This window comes from Cucurbita maxima, unplaced genomic scaffold, assembly GCF_002738345.1.
Source record: "Cucurbita maxima cultivar Rimu unplaced genomic scaffold, Cmax_1.0 Cma_Scf00009, whole genome shotgun sequence".
Lineage (NCBI taxonomy): Eukaryota > Viridiplantae > Streptophyta > Magnoliopsida > Cucurbitales > Cucurbitaceae > Cucurbita > Cucurbita maxima.
In genome coordinates this window covers 3,062,258-3,081,253 of record NW_019272025.1, presented here as the reverse complement: position 1 = coordinate 3,081,253, position 18,996 = coordinate 3,062,258, and the positions used below count along the sequence as shown (strand labels likewise).

General features: G+C 38.4%; 5 protein-coding genes across 8 annotated transcripts in view; 2 read left to right on the top strand and 3 right to left on the bottom strand.

The window, feature by feature from the left end:
- LOC111483745 (probable E3 ubiquitin-protein ligase XERICO) overlaps positions 1-1,360 on the top strand; it is a 2,309-nt gene extending 949 nt beyond the window's left edge. Inside the window, exons 2-3 of one of the 3 annotated variants that reach the window (XM_023130038.1) lie at positions 332-427; positions 509-1,360. In XM_023130038.1, the coding sequence (XP_022985806.1) occupies positions 642-1,106 (465 nt within the window). In that variant the 5' untranslated portion in view covers positions 332-427; positions 509-641 and the 3' untranslated portion in view covers positions 1,107-1,360. Of the gene's footprint in view, positions 1-86; positions 428-508 lie in introns of those variants that run through there. The other 2 variants (XM_023130037.1, XM_023130036.1) reach the window with 2 other exon arrangements.
- Positions 1,361-1,601: 241 nt separating this feature from the next.
- On the bottom strand, positions 1,602-3,843 carry LOC111483743. Its single transcript, XM_023130035.1, has 2 exons — positions 3,710-3,843; positions 1,602-3,469 (listed from the first exon to the last, which is right to left on the bottom strand). Exon 2 carries the CDS (start codon positions 3,422-3,424, stop codon positions 1,703-1,705), a length of 1,722 nt encoding a protein of 573 aa, XP_022985803.1. The 5' UTR covers positions 3,425-3,469; positions 3,710-3,843; the 3' UTR covers positions 1,602-1,702.
- Positions 3,844-5,044: 1,201 nt separating this feature from the next.
- Positions 5,045-5,764, bottom strand: LOC111484011. The gene has a single exon (XM_023130428.1). It carries the CDS (start codon positions 5,762-5,764, stop codon positions 5,045-5,047), a length of 720 nt encoding a protein of 239 aa, XP_022986196.1.
- A 2,900-nt stretch (positions 5,765-8,664) lies between these two features.
- LOC111483778 (protein FAR1-RELATED SEQUENCE 9-like) lies at positions 8,665-12,169 on the top strand. 2 transcript variants are annotated; one of them, XM_023130083.1, is made up of 3 exons: positions 8,665-8,744; positions 8,915-10,605; positions 11,517-12,169. In XM_023130083.1, the coding sequence occupies exons 2-3, from the start codon at positions 9,124-9,126 to the stop codon at positions 11,682-11,684; spliced, it is 1,650 nt and encodes a 549-aa protein (XP_022985851.1). In that variant the 5' UTR covers positions 8,665-8,744; positions 8,915-9,123; the 3' UTR covers positions 11,685-12,169. The 2 variants fall into 2 exon arrangements, with proteins under 2 accessions (XP_022985851.1, XP_022985850.1); XM_023130082.1 differs by having other exon boundaries at positions 8,861-10,605.
- Positions 12,170-15,056: 2,887 nt separating this feature from the next.
- Positions 15,057-17,494, bottom strand: LOC111483921 (3-hydroxy-3-methylglutaryl-coenzyme A reductase 1-like). Its single transcript, XM_023130293.1, has 3 exons — positions 16,179-17,494; positions 15,741-16,087; positions 15,057-15,656 (listed from the first exon to the last, which is right to left on the bottom strand). Exons 1-3 carry the CDS (start codon positions 17,374-17,376, stop codon positions 15,411-15,413), a joined length of 1,791 nt encoding a protein of 596 aa, XP_022986061.1. The 5' UTR covers positions 17,377-17,494; the 3' UTR covers positions 15,057-15,410.
- Between the last annotated feature and the right edge of the window lie 1,502 nt (positions 17,495-18,996).

Sequence of the window (18,996 nt, the reverse complement as noted above, 5' to 3'; positions counted from 1 at the left end):
GGGGGGGGGGGGGGGGGGGGGGGGGGGGGGGGGGGGGGGGGGGGGGGGGGGGGGGGGGGGGGGGGGGGGGGGGGGGGGGGGGGGGGGGGGGGGGTCGAACTGGATTGATTTCCCTTTGCATAATCGGTGTTCTTCTGATGATATTTTGATCATTCTTTCAATCTTTTTGGATCGTTTCTGGGTAAATCGAAACTCTCTGTGTTCTAGAATGTTGGGTTTCTCTCTGTTTCTTTTGCTGTTCTTTCTTCTCTCTTTCTCCTGCAATGAAATTGTCAGTGGAAGGTTATCTTGATGATTCTATTCCATGTTCTTGGCCCTTGCATCTAAACAGATCTTCTCTCAAGGAAGTTTCTATTACCAGTATATACTTTTCTGCCTTCCTTAATCTTCGTTTTCCTGTTGGGAGCTAGGATCATAGAAGAAAGGAGTACACTCGATTCATTAATCTTTCAGCAGATTTGGCTCTATTTCTATACGATGTTTGATAAGTTGCTTTGTGCATTTTCAGATCAGATATCAACAAAAGGATCAAACTACAGAACCGTTTGAACTCAGAACTCAGAAGTGACTTCTTATACATTCTACTGATCTTCTTTGATTCATCTGAGCTGATCCCAGTTCTTCATATTTCAAACAAACTTATGGGTCTGTCCAGCCTTCCTGCGCCTTCTGAAGGAGTACTGGGTGTGATCCTTGTAAATACGGCCCTATCGATATCTATCTTCAAAGGCATAGTTCGGTCGATTCTTCATGTTGTTGGCATCCATCTCTCGTCGCCTACATTACCATCCTCGCCAGATTCCATGGAGAATGCTCCTGAATCCATAGAATTCCATCTTAACCCGAATGGAAATTACATCGAAGAGTTCCGCAGCCGAATCCCAGCAATTCTGTTTAACAAAGTTCACAGCTGCAAATTGCTCGAACATGACTGCTCTGTCTGCCTAACCCAGTTTGCACCTGATTCAGAGATAAACCATTTATCTTGTGGTCATCTTTTCCATAGAGTGTGCTTGGAGAAGTGGCTGGACTACTGGAACCTTACATGTCCTCTGTGTCGAACTCCGTTCATGCCCGAAGAAGACACAGCTTCCTGCTTCTGGTGAGCATTATGAATATTATGGTTGAGGAATTTCATTCCATGTACAGCAGCATAGTGTAGATAATCTTAAAAGTGCATCCGCAGGCCATAGCATTTGTACCTTCCATATGCATGAGGAGTTGAAGCGTGATGAGTGTTGATGGGTCTCAGACGTCAGTTATTTCATTGTAAATATGAAGCTTTCTGCTTTTTTTCGTGTTTATGAAGCCTTGAGACGGACTTTTTACATTTCGAGTTAATGCAGCTACTTCCCTTTCAACACTTTCCTCCTCAGAATTGCATTGCTACGAACCCGAATCTCTTTTTCCTGCTCATATTTTTCCTTTTCGAACGATAATCTAAACCTATATAAGATTCCTTAAAAACAGTCTTAAATATCATTAGCAAATTCGAAACATATAATACATTATACTCAGTAGAGACAACCCTCAACAAGTTAAAAATTAGGAAGATCCAACTGAAGGAAAGTTATTAATGCAAGCACAAAACTCATTATTAAGCTAAGTCATTTCTTATCTATCAATTGATTCTCAAGGCAACAGAAACAAGACCTCAGCTCGGCAAGTTTCCATAAATAAATAATGGGATTCGGGTTTCATACTAATTGGATGCAACACTGCAGGTATTGATTCCATCCTTACAATCATTCGTGAGGTCGTTGAACGTTTCTAGCTGCTTTTTCCCTCTTAGGAACACCTCTGTGTCAACTGATACCCTCATATATCCATCAAATTCAACCGGTACGCCATTGTTAAGATTCATTGTTTCCATGTACCATTCACTGTCTTTGTCCCAAAGATGCTTGTAATCGTTGAGGAAATGAGTAGAGAATTTATCTTTCAAAGGGTCAAAGAAATCTGTGTTTGGTTCATTTGCAGCAATGTAAAGGTTCCTTCCATTCTCAATCTTGTCTTGTAACGTCGACAGAAGAGTATCAGGTGAAGTATCAGCATCAAGATTTGGCCAGAGCTCCTTATTCTTCGCTTTCTCGCCTCTCACTATATGGACCGAGTCATAATCCCAATTCATTCTCGATGCAATTGAAGATACTATATCCATTAGTCGTCTTGATTTCCAAATCAAATGCCATGGTCGCTTAACTACAGGTTCAGTTTCTCCTTCACATACCCGGTACCAATAATTATCTGGCTCTGCAGACCCGAACTTTCTCAATATCAAGGCATCCTTTACATCTGCAAGTTTCATAGGTGTGACCCGAAAATCATCAACAAGATGAAGACCTAAACGGTCATTCTTTTGCCATTTCTCCCAATCGGACCAAAACTGACCTTGGTCCAAGATGGATGCAGACTCTTTCAGATGCTCAAAATCGAAGTAAAACCTGAAATCCTTTCCTTCCTCATCTTGATTCGATGAAGTATATATTGATGACAGGCAAATTTTCAAATCCATAACCAACGTACGATTCAAATACTGAGCTTCACCCAAAGCACACAAGAAGCTCCACAAGTAATGGTTCATGCTTTTGCATTTATCTCCACCCATCTCATAAAGCAAGTACTTCCCGTGACTAAATGAGCTTTCAGACTCAACCACGGGAAGGGAATCATTCACAACCTCCCCAACAACAGGCAAAGAGACAGCCTTCTCTAGCTGCTCCATTTTCTTCTCAAAATTATGTTTTGGATTCTTTTTCCTCTTCCTTGCATTCACACCAGTATGGTACTCACCAATGCTAATGATACTAAGAGTGCAATTCGCAGATCTAGTAATCACAAACCTCCTATAATCTTTATAAAAAGAAGCAATCTTCCCTTCCTTGGGCCGGAACCGCCACGCCATATCACAGGTGCTATCGTTAGATCCACGAACTGGTTTCCCAAACCGGTAAAAATGAATGTCCTTGAATCGTTCTATGGTGGTCTCCATCATGAAATGGAAAACCTCAGGGTCACGGCAATCGATCGGGTCATCCACATTGACATTGCACTCAGGCAAAGTTCCTTCAGCAGCAGTACCCAAAGCAGAGTTTTCCGCATCAATCAGTTTAACAATATCAGTTTCATTGAGAAAAGTTTCAAATGCAGTTTGATTGGCAGCCATGAAATCCTCCCCAGTCTTCATCACAGTGCTATCAGTTTTAAAAGTGGCATTGGATTTTGATGTGAGAAAGGTAGTGATCTTGGTGGATGGGTGAAAAAGAGGATCCTCAGGTTCGTATGTGGCAGCAATAATCGTAAAAATTAAAACCCCAATCACAAACAGAGTGAAACAAAGATTCCCAATAAGAGCAAGCGCATTCTGACCAAGATTCTCTGGTCGAAAGCTTCCAGTTCTGTAAAGAGAAGACCGACCCAACATCTTCCTAATCTACAACTATCAAACAACTGGGGGAAAAAAACCCTGAAAACCAGATCGCCAAAAATCATTCACAGAACAATCGACAACAAAAAAACAAGAACAACCCTAACTTCTCACTGATCTCTCCAGAAATGTGCAAAAAACAAAATGCGCTTCCCCGAGATCAATGATTCAACAAAATCCACAATCAAATCAACAAGAATCAAACCAAACAAAGCTTCAATTCCACAAGTACATTGATCTGGAACGAACGAATTAGAAAGAAGAAGCGTTATAACTAGTAGTTGGCTCAAGCAAGAAGACGATTCGAGCTCAGCACCATGGCTTTCCAAGTGAGATGCGAACTGAGAGCAACGGGGAAATGGTAGATTTCTCTAAGCCTCAAAAAAGTCGGAGGGAAGACCGAGTAATCGGCGGGAGAAAAGGGATAAATAATAAATAATAATTAAACTAAAAATATAAATATATTCTTCCGTTAACGGTCAGGCCTCAGGCGCGCTGCCCCTGGACTCGAAGGGTACTTCCACGTGTTCAATCGAATGACGTGGATGAAGATCGACGATTTCATTTGTTGATCCGATCTGAGCTGGAGCGGTTTTCTCTGTACTTTTGGGCAAGGAAACAGTGGCAATAGCGTAATTAATATCAATTTTATGCCTTCTTTTATTACAAGTAGTAATTGTTCGTTATAAGCTTCATTTTTTTTAATGGAATTATTTGATAAATCCTAAAAACTCGTGACGTATGTAATGTACTGATTATATTTTTTTTTGAAAGAAAAGTATTAAATATGTCATTTATATAATTATAACAACATACGTTTATAATAAAAGGTTTATTTTGTAATATTTATTGCACGTGCAATAATGGGTTGATGATTAAATATCTAAAAAATATTTATATTTTTTTTGTTCGAGAAGGGCCTAATAGGGTTCAAACAATGACCTCTTAATCTACCATCAAAAGGGTCTGAATAATTATGATATTAATGAAAAGGGTAATTTTTTTGTTTAATAAGAGAAGGGCTGAACGACCTAACAATACAATGATCATAAGAAAAAGTTTCTACCAGATTCGAACTAGTGAATCCAAATGCTCTACTATTGAGCTAAGAACCCCCTTTTGATATAATAATATGCAGTCAAATCACCGTTGCAGACCGATGGGATGATATTAATTGTAAAAAAAAAAAAAAGGTAATATGACCGGGTTCAAACCGATGATTTCTTAATCTGCAGTCAAATGCTCTACCACTGAGCTAAAGACCCCTTTATAACTTTTTAATGTTCTACTAATGATGTTTACTTTTTAATATGTTTTATTTTTTAATATGCACGATCAAAGAAAGAAAAGAATAGGCCTTTGATATAACTTTAGAGTTCAAATCCAATGCGGAAGAGATTCCACGTTTCATAAACTATGATAGATTGGAAAACAATTTTTTCGCATTAGATAAATGGGGTTGGAGACGAAATTATTTTTACTGTCGTCATCCCCATCCCGTTTAATATAAATATATTTTCAATACATAAAGTCAATTATTTAATCCAAAGTTACCTAAACTACGTACATTCATAGTATGTAGTTTACAAACAAAATCAAGCACACATGCAGCCACCATCACTTCGATATGATGCCACTAACCACAGCTGCAACCATAGCCGTAGGGTCCCCCAAAACAGCCGAGACAACAGCACGGGCTGCAGCACCAGCCATCTGACCATACTTCCCAACCGATCCTCTTACCACAGGACGGTTTTGCAGCGACCCCTTAAGCCTTGGAATACTCGTAACCATTTGCCTAACCCTATTCTTATCCACATTCAAATACACAGCTAACCAGCTCTCCACCAGCATCTCCTTCACACACGAAAGATGAAGATTATACGCCCCGCACTGCGATCTATAAGACCAACCGAGCCCCGTTCCGCCGCAGCCGTGACACGAGCTAGAGAGCTTGCTACAAAGGTAGAGATCGCACTTCCCGTCGTTGAGGACTTGCGGGAGGTTCGCGCAACAAGGATGTAGATCAAAGTCACAGCTATCGCAATGGTACACAAATCCATGCACGTAGGTTCTACATGCATCACATACGCGCTTGCATTTTCCAGGGGGATGGTAGTATAATTTGAACTCGCATTTTTGGTAGAATGGGTGGGTGGTTCGTGGCGCGGCAATGGCGCACGCCTTGTGTAAGGTGAAGGCACATTGGTGACATTTGTATTTGTAGGCAATGCCAGCTTCCTTGCACCCATCGCAGTTGTAAGGGGTTTCAGTGTACTCGAGACGTAGCTTGTGGCGCGGGTGGATTGGGTGGGTTAGCTCTTTTTCGATCTTCATGTTGTTGTCGTCGTTTTATTGTTTGTGTAGTTCGAATTGTGCTTATATGAAGGTGAGTTGAGAGGTGGAAGGATTCACCTTGATTGGGTTGTTTTGGAATATGTTGCATTGGTAGATGCTTTGCTTAGGGTTTACGATTAGAAGAATATCTTTATTCGGTTGACATAAGAAGTAATTGTTGGGTATCTATTAAAGTTTTTGAAGAATTTGATGCTGTTTATGTGCATCTTTGACACCTATATAATGCGTAGTTTTATCAACGCTCAATCATTGGGAATATGAACGTATTCTCGATAAACTTGTCATCTGTTTCTTTCTCTTTCTTGTTGGGTTACGTAGCATGTTGCATATTTTTAGCTTGTTATACGTAATAAAGTTATATATAATAGATGGTTAATATCGGTTAAACCTCTGTATATATATATAGAGTAAACTGAACCATATATATATGTACCTCTTGGTCCGTGTTTTGAGTTACTATTGAATGTAGAGTTTGGGTCAAGGGTCGACACTCTAATCCCGTAAAATGGTAAAATAGTATTGTTATAGCATAAGATTAAAGTTATGAATACTATATTATAGCGTAAAAAAAATGTTATAATAGATTAAAGATATATTTTAGTTATATTTAACTTACTAAATGCTACAAAATGTTTTTATAATAATGTATATAAACTATAGTTTTATACTATATTATAGCTATAAAAAAACGCTATAAAAAATCTCGACTTTTAATAACATGGGCTGTCACGACGTATGAAAAACACTATAAAAAGTCTATGATAAGATTTTTCGTATACTATCATATTCATTATTTCGTGTAGTGATTAAACCAGTTCTTGAGAAAACTAAGGACTATGTGGGTAGTTAGCTACAGATATGGACTTTTATTGAGTGTAGAAATAGGCAAACATGTAAACTAGTCCTAGTTGGATTAGGGACTACACAGATAGGTGTTAGGATGAGAGCTCGAAAATGTACTTTCTGGGTTCTCTATATTCTATCTTGCATTTTCTGTCACATGTTCTTTGCGTTCATCTAGATCGAGTGTGTATGTTGATGTGCGATTTTAACGTTTCTCTTACTCTAATTCATTAGATTTGGGATCAAAGTGAGGAAGAACGTCAAAGAAGAAAAAGCAAAGAAATCGAGCGATAGCCGGACGAATGTCGTTAGAACGGATCGAGGGAATGTTGGTGGTGTTTCCCTTAGTATGGAAGGCAAATAAAGGGAGGAGTGTCCCACAGAATCTGGATATTAATGAAAGAAAAGGAGGTATGATCACCAGTTGTTGTTGGATTGTAGGCATTACTTGAAAAAGCAGAAGAGAATTGGGCAAGTGGATCTATCAGTTAGGTTCTTGGTGCCTTCCGTAAACAAAACAAAATGAATCAGAATGTTCTTTGGATAACTAAATTAAGTAATAAAATTTATCATTTCTCCATCAAAATAATTCAACTTTAGACTTTTCTTCTCTATTTTTTAGTTCAAGGAATCCATCCAAGGAAAAATACGGAACGAATTACCTTGATTATCAAGATCAAGAGTAAAGAAAACTCGTGATTCAAATCACGGTTTGATCAATACCACTTGAATGACTCTAGCATGCAATTTCTAAACACAAGAATTTTTTTAAAAAAATAGAAATTGTCTATTGTGATGTCAAAAAAAAAAAAAAAAATGCCTTTATACAACCTTTACAACCTAGTTAAATTGGCTAGTAGATGAGAAATACTCATAACCTCTATATTAAAATGGCTAATTGACGGTGGAATATGGTAAATATGGTAACGTATGTGGGTTAGAATATAACCTTAATTCCTCTATTAAAAACTAGCTTAAATATGATAAACAAATATTTAAATTATAATTAAATAGTATGAAATGTAGTTATTAGTCACCATTAACTAGTTCCATAAATTTAGCTGGGTCAATTAAATGCAACTTAAAGCATTTCTTTTGTAAAGCTCTTGCACAACATATAAGGGAGATCTTCAACGTCTTCTATAATTTTTTTTTATGAGCTCATCATAGCTTGAATATAAGTGTACAAGGTTTGTTGTAGCTTCTTGGCTCTCATCCTTGTAATTGGACCTTGAGGTATGGAAATTCCTTGGTTGTGGTTCGTATCAAGTTCGTTCATGTTTAACGATTCGTGAGGGGTAGATTTGAATCTCTTGATCTTTTTGATTGAAATTATAATGTTCGAACTAATTGAGTCATGCTCGTGTTGGTTAAACCTTACTCATCCTTTGTAAGATCTCACATGAGTTGGAGAGGGAAACGAAACATTTCTTCTGATAATGTGAAAATCGCTCCTTAGTAGATGTGTTTTAAAACCGTGAGACTAACGACGATACGTAATGGACCGAAGAGTTTTGACAATATATGCTAACGGTTAGTTTTGGCTGTTACAAATGGTATTAGCTAGATATGGGGCGGTGTTCTAACGAAGACCGTTGAGCTCCAAGGAGATGGATTGTGAGATCCCACATCGATTAGAGAAGGTAACGAAACATTCCTTATAAATGTGTGCAAACTTCCCTTTAATATACACTTTTTAAAACTGTGAGACTGACAACGATAGGTGACGGACGAAAATGGACAATATTTACTAGTAACAGATTTGAACGGTGATTTTAGAAACTAAGTATGTATCATATCATGTAACTCAAAATTTAATATAATATTTTAATCAAAATAATAGAACATAAGAAATTAAATTGGCTAATATGAAAATAGCTATCAATAATTGGTTAAATTTCCATACTTTTTTTTAAATAAAAAGAGCCCTCGGTTTCGGTACGTGCGTGAATATACTACGGGTTGTAGAATTGGGCCTGGCACGTGTATGTTCAGGCCCATATGTAAACGAAAATAAACAGCCATGAAAAAACAAAAAATAAAAACAACGGAAATGGCAGCCATCGGAACCCTAGAACGATCCGGCGAAGGGATTAGGTTACCGTCACTGTCACTGGTAATCAAGCGATCGTTTTAGCTATTTATGTTCGAAATTTACGTAGCTATTTTTATTCTTACGAATTAAGGATTGGAATTCTTCTTATTTCTTCTCATTTCCCCAATTTGTTTCAGTTTCTTACACGGTGTCAATAGCTTCTGGTTTTGCGAATTTCACTTTGTTTTCAGATACGAGAAGTTTAGGACTCTTAATTGATTGTACAAATCTTCAGTTCGTATGAAACGATTGAGTTTCCTTAACTCGTGTTTTCGGTCTATTCGAGAAAATTGAAGATCATCCATTTCTGTAAAGCCGCGGTTATATCTCTCGAAGGATAGTGAGGGAGATGGAAGTCCTTTAGGAAAATTCTCCCGATTCTTGTAGAATTCCTTTAGAAATGAGTGGTGGCCGGCAGCGGACCCTCGGAGTTGGGGTTCAGCATGTTTTAGACCATCTGAAACGAATGCAGGCTGAGAATCCTGCTTTATATTATGCAGTTCAGGGCGATGGTGATCAGTCTGGAGGGAATATATTTTGGGCAGATGCAACGTCTAGAATGAATTATTCATACTTTGGTGACACCGTTGTATTGGATACAACATTTAGAAAAAAACAGTATAGGGTGCCTCTTGCTGCGTTTACAGGGTTTAATCATCATGGTCAGCCAGTGTTGTTTGGATGTGCATTGGTTCTTCATGAGTCTGAATCTTCATTCATTTGGCTCTTCCAAACTTGGCTTCAAGCAATGTCTGGACGCCAACCAATTTCCATTACAACTGACCCAGAGAGGCTTATCCAGGTTGCTGTTGCGCAGGTTCTTCCAGGTACCCGACATCGTTTTTGCAAGTGGGCTATATTCAGAGAGACACTAGAGAAGTTGTCTCATCTCTGTCAATCTCATCCTACTTTCGAAACTGAATTTAGAAAATGTGTTAATGAGGCTGAGACAATTGAAGAATTTGAGTCCTGTTGGGAATCCCTTCTGAATAGATATTACATTATGGATAATGACTGGCTTCAGTTAATGTATAGTGCTAGACAACAGTGGGTACCCGTTTACATGAGGGATACTTTCTTTGGAGAACTGTCAATAAATGAGAGCTATAAGAGTTTGAATTTGTTTTTCGATGGATATGTTACTGCATCCACCACGATACAGATGTTGGTTAGGCAGTATGAAAAGGCAATGGCAAGCTGGCATGAAAAAGAATTAAAAGCTGATTATGACACAACTAACTCTATGCCAGTTCTGAAAACACCATCTCCAATGGAAAAACAGGCTGCAGATCTATATTCGAGGAGGATATTCAGAAAGTTCCAGGAGGAATTGGTAGAAACTCTTGCCAATCCTGCTACCAAAATTAACGACTCAGGAACCGTTGCCACTTATCGAGTTGCAAAATTTGGTGAAGACCATAAAGCACATGCTGTCAGTTTTAATTCATTTGAGATGAAAGCTAATTGCAGCTGTCAACTGTTTGAATACTCGGGAATAATTTGCAGGCATATATTAGCAGTTTTTAGGGCAAAAAATGTTCTTACACTTCCTTCCCAATATGTATTGAAACGGTGGACCAGAAATGCCAGAAATGGAGATGCAATAGATGACCATAATTCTGAATTACCAAATGAAGCTGGAGATTCTTCGACTGTTAGGTACAATAAGCTTCGTCAAGAAGCAATCAAGTACGTTGAGGAAGGAGCAAAGTCAATTCATATTTATAACGCGGCGATGGATGCCCTAAAAGAGGCCTCTAGAAAGGTTGCAGCTGTGAAGAACCGGGGCCCTGGAGCTACTAATGGTGATATTATGGCCAATGGAGTTGTTGGGGCTTTGATTGCAACAGAAGAGGATCAGACAGCAACCTATCAATCTGTGGTTAGTCTCTTTAGTTTGCAGTTTTAAATCCACTGAAGTCTATCACTATTTATCAATGATCCTACACCCCTTCTCCTGAGTGGAGCGACTTCGACTATTTTAACCCAAAAATTGAGCATTGTATTTGAGTGACATCTAAAGTATTGGGAAACATACTATATTTCATGAGGCTCTTGATGAAAAAATGTTGTAGAGTTCATTGGCAGGCTTTACTTTCGAACCGGGTTAACCCGGTGGGTTGGAAAGTTCATTAGTTAATGCTAATAGTAATGCTTAGATTTGGGTCGCGTAGACATTACCGAGTTATTCTTGTCCTATAATGTACTGTGGTTGGATTGCATTCATTCCCTTTTCCATTTTAGCTGATGTATTCGTCGACACATCTTCAGATGGGTACAGATTGGCTCTTGCAATAAAAATCAAATTTTTATTGCCTCCAGCGTACTTGATTTTTATTGAGAAATCAAACTTTTCGTTAAGAAAAATTCAATTGACCTCTCATTTTAGTTGCTTACGTTATTGTTTCCTCTGCCACTTCTTTCACCATATTTGTAATTTTATCCTAATTATTTATGTGCTTGACTTTTCTTCTTTGATGCATCTGTTGTGCTTCTCTTTGCATTTGTTTAAATTAAATTAACCAGAAGAATATGCTCTTACCGTCTCTTGCTCAATGTCGAAGCGAGTCAATAGATTTTTCAAGCTTTTAGTTAATTAGTTTCAGGTTGGTAGCAGTCATGTGGGTTGTGTTCTTGTTCTTGTCTGGGTAATTTTCATATCTACTTTCCTCTCTGAGGTAGTGAAGGGACAAAGCTAGATGTAGCCTACCATGGAGGGGGGTTGAGAACACCGATAAGATAATGAAGATTTAGGACATAATGCATTTTCTTATTTGTTTCTTCTTTTTCCAGGAACAGAAGGAGAAGAAAATTCGTGAGCTTTCTGCAGAGTTAGAAAGAACAAATCAACGTTGTGAAGTGTACAGAGCAAATCTCCTAGCTGTTCTAAGGGACATGGAAGAGCAGAAGTTGAAGTTATCTGTGAAGGTCCAGAATGCGAGGCTTAGTTTGAAAGAATGAATGTTCACAAAATACAAGAAACAAGCAATTTCTCTCTTTATGGATGCCATCCTCCGCCCAAGTCGATACGATCCGTCCATTGCGTTCATCTTTTTACTGGTTCTTCCTTCTAATGACTAACAATGGGGAATCGACGAATGAGCAACCGTGGTATTGAAAGGAGCATTCTAGTGTGTGTCATGTAAGTACTCTCTGAATTGTGAACGTTTCTTTGGTTTTTCCATGGAAATATGCTATATAAACATCCATCTGTGTATGCCACAAAGAGGTAGTTGGATCTAGGATGAACCATCCTGAACGTCTGCCATTAATGGCTGCTATCGACCTCGACTAGGATTATGAAGATGAATGCTATCATATCCTAATGACTCAAACAACTCTCGTCTTGTTTGAGTGATTCTTGTAAAGTAAATAGAATGTGTATTGTTAAACGTTCTTCAAGTTTTCAAGTAATACCATCTAATATTCAGTACTTTTTCATTTCATGCTTCTGGTGAAATCAATTCTGAGAATTCTTCAACGTCTCTTCTGCTACTCACTTTCAATCATGTCGGCTAAGATGACACTGATTAGTAAGCTCATAAGCTCATTAAATATGAGCTTTAATGGGCAACGTTGAATTGTTGAATAGCACCCATAAATTTGCTACCACACGTGTAGCTTGATTGTTCGGGTCGTTTCGAGATACATTGTATTGGTGTTATCTGAATCAATTTGTCTTTAGTCCAATATTGACTATAGCTATCCAACAATGCCTTCCAAGGACTAAAGCCTAATATAAAAGGATGCTTCCACTTGCAACAATGGCGTGCCGCTGCCCATTGCTTTGGCTTTGGCTGTATGACACAAAAATGTTCTTTTTCACTTTAAAATCTCTGATGTTAGAAGTGTATATCGTCGACCCAGAGGTTTAAATCCTTTCACTCCATATATGATTGAACGGAAAAAAAATTGCCTCAAAATTTTTAAGTTTAATTAGAGATGTCTACGAGGGGGCGGAAAGGGAGAAGCCTTTCTCGTTCCTAATCCTGCCCCCGTTCTTTGTGGGGGATTCGAGAGTAGGTTAGAAGAGAATCTGTAGGGATCAAGTTTCCTCCATGAAATTTTTTCTTAATTTTTAATATATACAATATATATTTATTTATTTATTTAAAATATTACTTAAAAAAAAGTTCGCACAAATGTTTTAATATATATATATGCACGCATATGCATATATTTGTTTTTATAGGTAAAAAGTGAGTGAGAAGTCGCTCTTCTTATTTTCCATTTAAACTGAGATTTCATATTCCGTTCCATGTGTGTTCCTACGAGTTAAACGATTTTGTGTCTATTTGAAGTGTTCAAATATGTTTTTAAACTTTTAAGTTTGTCAATTAATTTGAGATCTAAAAATGATTGGAGATTATATATATCTTTTTTAAAATGATTTATAATCTAGAAATATTATTTGCTTTTTTTTATTAAAAAGCTTAGAATTGCGTAAATTAGTCTAACAATTAAGTATGCATTTCTAATATGACGTGACAATAATAGAGGTAACTACAAAAAGCATGAGAGGAGGTTGAGAATGTCCTAAGAGCATGAAGTGTTTTTCGAACACTTTTTCCTTACATCTAAATCATTCATATCTCGAGTTTGAAAAGCATTTCATTATAAAGATAAACATACATTTATTGCTTTCTTTCTTTTTTTTTTGATTTCCTTCTCTTTCTTATACCTAAAAAAGCAACTATAGTTCTAAAGTAAAGTCAATAAAAGAAACCATAAAGGAAACCATTACAACTCTACTCCAATTTGTTAGAGGAATTTTGATCTAAATCAATTTTGTAAGATCCTATATTGGTTGGTGAGGGAAACGAAACATTCCTTATGATGTGTGAAAATCTCTTTCTAGCATAGGCGTTTTAAAATCATGTGATTGACGGCTACGTAACGAGCCAAAGCGGGCAATATCTGTGAACGGTGGGCTTGAGCTGTTACAAATGATATCAGAGTCAAGCACCGAGCAATGTGCCAGCAAGGACGCTATCGGTTAGCAGTAGGCTTGAGTTGCTACAAATGGTATCAGAGCCAGACATCGAGCAGAGCGATGTGCCAACGAGGACGCTATCTGTTAGCAGTGGGCTTGGGCTGTTACAAATGGTATCAAAGCCAGACACCGAGCAGTGTGCCAACGAGTACACTATCTGTTAGCAGTGTCTTTGGACTGTTATAAATGGTGTCAGAGTCAACCACCGAGTGATGTGCCAGCGAGTACGCTATTTGTTAGCAGTGGGCTTGGGCTTGGGCTGTTACAAATGGTATCAGAGTCAGACATCGAGTGATGTGCCAGCGAAGACGCTATCTGTTAGCAGTGGGCTTGGGCTGTTACAAATGGTATAGAGCCAAGCACCAATCAATGTGCCAACGAGAACGTTATCTGTTAGTAGTGGGCTTGGGCTGCTACAAATGGTATCAGAGCCAGACACCGAGCGATGTGCCAGCAAGGACGCTATCTATTAGCAGTGGGCTTAGGCTATTACAAATAGTATCAAAGTCAGACACCGAGTGGTGTGCCAACAAGGACTTTGGCATCCAAGGAAAAGTGAATTGTAAGATCTCATATCGATTAGAGAGGGGAACAATACATTCTTTATACGGGTGTGAAACCTCTCACATTCCTTATACAAGTGTGAAACCTCTCTCTATTAGAGACATTTTTAAACTGTGACGTAACAAGCTAAAGCTATCAGTGGACTTAAATTGTAACAAGCTAAAGCTAGCAGTGGACTTAAATTGTAACCATCTGAATGAATGATTGAGTATCATCAGTGATGGAACTACGATCGAGGTATGACCCACTCCATAACTTTTAATGTCAATTAGTTGGGTGATAACCTATGTGACCAAAATTGAATTTGGTATGATTTCTATTTTAAAATATGAACATCTGAGCAACCTAAGTAATGGGGTGAGGAAGGTGAGGAGGAGGAGGAAGGATTAAAAACAAAAACCCCAACTTGTATGCTTAAAGGCTCTGTATTTGACCATTTCCAATTTCCAAGAAGCAATCTTAGGAATTTGGGCAAAGATTCCCTTTAGTCATGGGACTTTGTTTGCTATCCCTTCTACAAAATTTTACTCAAATCTCTCTCATGTCTGACAACAAATGCATAACCACTACCCTCTTCTTTTATATTTAATTTCTCATCTCTTGATGCAGCACATAGCATTGTATACAATGACACTTTTCCTTGTAATAACCACAACCCTTTGATTCCTTATGCCATGACAGAGCATCACAAGTCCCATCTCCTTGTTTTAATCCCAAACTCCATTCATTCACTTAGTCCATTAATGCATAAAAAGGACAACAGAAATCTTGGCACATAGAGAACTAAGAAAACAACTTCGTCATCACATCACACAATATCATGATTTCAGTTACATGGGGTTTCAGATTTTGAATTCAAGAAGTAGAAGATCAAGAGACGACACTATATATATATATAACTCGAACAAACAAAAAAATTAACACAAAGTACATAAAGGGTTTGCTTGTTTGAACCTTTTTGTTCTATGGTTGATTGTGTTCTGTGGTCATTCCCAAGCTAGCTACTACATGGGAGGTGTTTATGTCATCCATTGATTTCAAAAGTGGGGCCGCCTGCTGCGTTTTTGGGAATTTTCATCGCCAACAGTCTTGAGAGGATAGATTATTACCGTGAAGCGGATGGACTGTGGTTAGATGGAAGAAGCGCTAGTGACATCTCTACTGGATCTATTGTACTTCATGTGACTCCTCACAAGCTGTCCTGCTGAAATTGCAGACATCAGAGATAGCTCTCCTGCTAGAACAGAGCCAGCTACTATGGTGGCTAGCAGCCTCGCGTTAGATCCTGGTGCTTCTCTGTTGGCGCCTTTAACCCCAAGGAGGTTCAAACAAGCAGACTGAGAAGCAAGCTGGGTCCCTCCTCCAACTGTACCCACCTGCATTTAAGATCGAATTTAAGAAACTACCTAAAACTTTCAACAATGAGGTCCTAGAGAAGACTTTTGTGAAAAGTAATTGACCTCGATGGAAGGCATGGTAACAGAGACGTGAAGATCTTGGCCATCATTCACAGCTTCCATCATGGTAATACAGTGAGAACTCTCCACGTTCTGAGCGGGATCTTGCCCTGTTGCGATAAAGATGGCTGAAACGATGTTGCTGGCGTGGGCGTTGAAGCCCCCAAGAGCTCCAGCCATGGCAGAACCAGTGAGGTTCTTGAGCATGTTAAGCTCAACTAAGGCTTGAACGTTGGTCTTGAGGACCTTCTTAACTACATCACCCTTGATTACAACCTCACAAACCACCGATTTACCACGGCCTTCGATCCAGTTCACAGCAGCAGGCTTCTTGTCGGAACAGTAGTTTCCTGGTTTCACAAACGAATACAATTCTTCCCATTAGCAAAACAAGAAAATCAGAGAAGTGGAGTGGTTGTAGAAGGATTTTAGTTCGTTTACCAGATATGCCAATTACATCCATGTCAGGGAAATCAGTCTGGAGAAAATCCAAAACGTTCTGAACGCCTTTGGATACCATATTCATCCCCATAGCATCACCAGTACTGCAAGAGAATCTCATATAGAGATTCTTACCAGCAATGGCGCATTTGATACTCTGTAGCCTTCCAAATCTACTAGACTTGTTGAAAACAGCGGCCAAGGTATCGAAATTCGCCGGTTCCTCCACATAGAACTTCAACTCCGCTGCTCTTTTCGCCGTAGCAAACCTCACAACCGGTGCTCTCGTCATGGAATCCCTCAACAACACACTGTTGGCCCCACCGGACATCATAATCGCTTTACAACCTCTATTCGTACTCGCGACCAAGCAACCCTCGGTGGTGGCCATTGGAATAGAATACTCCTTGCCGTCCAACAACAGAGGCCCGGCAATTCCCACCGGAATTTGAACGTATCCAATAGGCATCTCACAACACTGCCCTAATATCGAAGCGTAATCGAATCCTTCCAATGGAAGCCCCGAGAGCGACTTCCCGGTCACTCTCTGCAAGGCCTCGTGACGGATGGCCGCTGCTCGTCTACAATCGCCAAGCTTCGATTCGAGCAAATACGACGGCGTCGTCCCAGCCACAACAGATTTAACAATCTCTTCATCCTCCTCCGTCAAATCGACGCTAACAGGCACCAGATCGACCACTTTCGGCACCGAGGGCAAGGGCGGTGCCAAAATCGGAATCGAACAATCAATTCCAGCACCACACGGAACCTTCCTAGTATCCTCCTTAATCATAACAACCTCATCGTCCTCAGAGGTCCACACGTCATGCGAAGGACGGAAAATCGACTGAACAAAGTCGATACCAAAGAATCCAAGAAGGTAAACAAAGGAGGCGATAAACGCAGAGATGGCGACCATTTCGGAAAGCGTAACAACGTGGAGAGGAGTCGATGAACGAATCTTCTCACGCCACCGCGTCAGAAGAAAGTAAACAACGGAGAAGAAGAGAGTGAAGAAAGCGGCATTGGTCAGATAAATTGGAAGAGGCAAAACATCACACGCCTTAACAGCATCATCATCATGATGTTGTTCCACCATCTTAACCTTGAGACTATTCTTCTCCATAGATTCCACCGCTGGCTCACCAACGGTGACTTTCTTGACAAGGGAAGAGGACCGGCAGCGGCGGACGTCCATCGTTGGCCAAAACAAAAGTGAAAATGGAAACGCCGGCGCTGGATCGGAAGGCGAAGAGAGTTTTTTCTATTTTTTTTCCTTCCTTACAAATGGGGAAATGGTTTAGAAAATTTTGAAGGGAGGAGCGAGGATTTGGGCTTATTTATAGGGTTTTTTTCCCTTGTAGTTGAAAGGGGGGTAGTGGGGCCCACCCAATCTTGCCAGCTCAGACTGACCGGACCGAGCGGAGAGGGATTCATTATTCTTCTCCGTGGTTGTGAGTTGTAAGTTGAGGGCAATTATGTAAGTGTAAACAATAATAAAATATTTTATTTCTGTTCATTAATTAATATAGCACGATTAAATGTATTTTATTATTTTTTTAATTTGAAAACATACTCTACCAAATTAGGAGATACATGCACTCATTTTCTAATTAATAATTAATATAAATTTGTTGTAATTAGATAGGTTCATTCAAACAGAATCCACATTATGACAGGAGAATAAAGAAGTGAACAGAGAGATCCCTCTCCATTAACTAAACGAGGTCGAGAACAGAGATTATATTTTTAATTACTGTCTCCTCTCCCGACTCACCTTTTATATACTCGAGATTCAATTATTACAGTAAAAAGTGATAATTTCGCCGTGATTTTAATTGATCTCCAAATGGATGTCCACTAAACTAAATTAAATGTTAATTAAACTCAATTATTTTTAATTAAAATATTTTTTTTAATCATAGTTGACTAGTAGGTTATGTTGTAGTTTGACTATTTCAGATGTTAGATCGAGTAAGCTCAAATTTTTAAATATAAATAAATTGAATTTTTCTTGCTTATAAATAACTGAATAAAAATTTTAATTGAGTAATTAAATAATACAATAAATTAATGACTTTATAAATACGGTAGTAGGTGAGGCTGAGTACTTGGAGATAAATATAATAAAAGAAAAAATAGGGATATATTTGGAGAGGAAAACAACAAATACTCATTAATTTTCGAATTTAATTAGAGAAAATAAATAATAATTTGAATAATTCTCATTTAAAAGATTTTTCTGCTGGATTTGTTTCCAAAAATGATCTTTATTTAAAATTAAAAAAAAATGAGCAAATAATTATAGAAGAAATAGCTGGAGATTATTGGAGAGTTGTTAACTAATTTCTGGTAGTTAATTGTGTCGTGTAATATGGTATGGATATGTCTTAGAGTTGACTTCATTTATTTTATAGTCTAAGAATAATAAATAGCTTAGCTCGATTATGTGATTCTAAGAGGACTCAATCTTTGAGATAAGTTTAGAGGAGATAGGTTGTGTGACACCAAAATTTAGAGTACTTGGAGGAGCTAAATGACGTGAACCCAATAATTGAGATTAACTTAAAAGAGTTAGGTCACGTGAACACGATTGTTAACATAAGCTTAGAGGAGCTAATAGCATGTAGCCTATGATTCAAAACCCTATCATGAGTTAAGTGGACTAAACGTTTAAGAATATTCAAATTTAATAACTTACTAAATATGTTTAAAATTTTTATGATAGGAGGGAGTTAAATTTTATCTTATCTATTTAGTATATTTAATGGACAACCTTAAAAAAAAAAAAAAAAAAAAAAAAAAAAAAAAAAAAAAA

Bases quoted from the DNA above. Each gene is read 5' to 3' on its own strand.
- LOC111483743 (XM_023130035.1), bottom strand. From the start codon at position 3,424: ATGTTGGGTCGGTCTTCTCTTTACAGAACTGGAAGCTTTCGACCAGAG.
- LOC111484011 (XM_023130428.1), bottom strand. From the start codon at position 5,764: ATGAAGATCGAAAAAGAGCTAACCCACCCAATCCACCCGCGCCACAAG.
- LOC111483778 (XM_023130083.1), top strand. From the start codon at position 9,124: ATGAGTGGTGGCCGGCAGCGGACCCTCGGAGTTGGGGTTCAGCATGTT. The intron at 10,606-11,516 runs GTTAGTCTCTTT...TTCTTTTTCCAG, and splicing joins CAGCAACCTATCAATCTGTG to GAACAGAAGGAGAAGAAAAT.
- LOC111483921 (XM_023130293.1), bottom strand. From the start codon at position 17,376: ATGGACGTCCGCCGCTGCCGGTCCTCTTCCCTTGTCAAGAAAGTCACC. The intron at 16,088-16,178 runs GTAAACGAACTA...TTGTGAAACCAG, and splicing joins GGATGTAATTGGCATATCTG to GAAACTACTGTTCCGACAAG. The intron at 15,657-15,740 runs GTCAATTACTTT...TCTTAAATGCAG, and splicing joins TTACCATGCCTTCCATCGAG to GTGGGTACAGTTGGAGGAGG.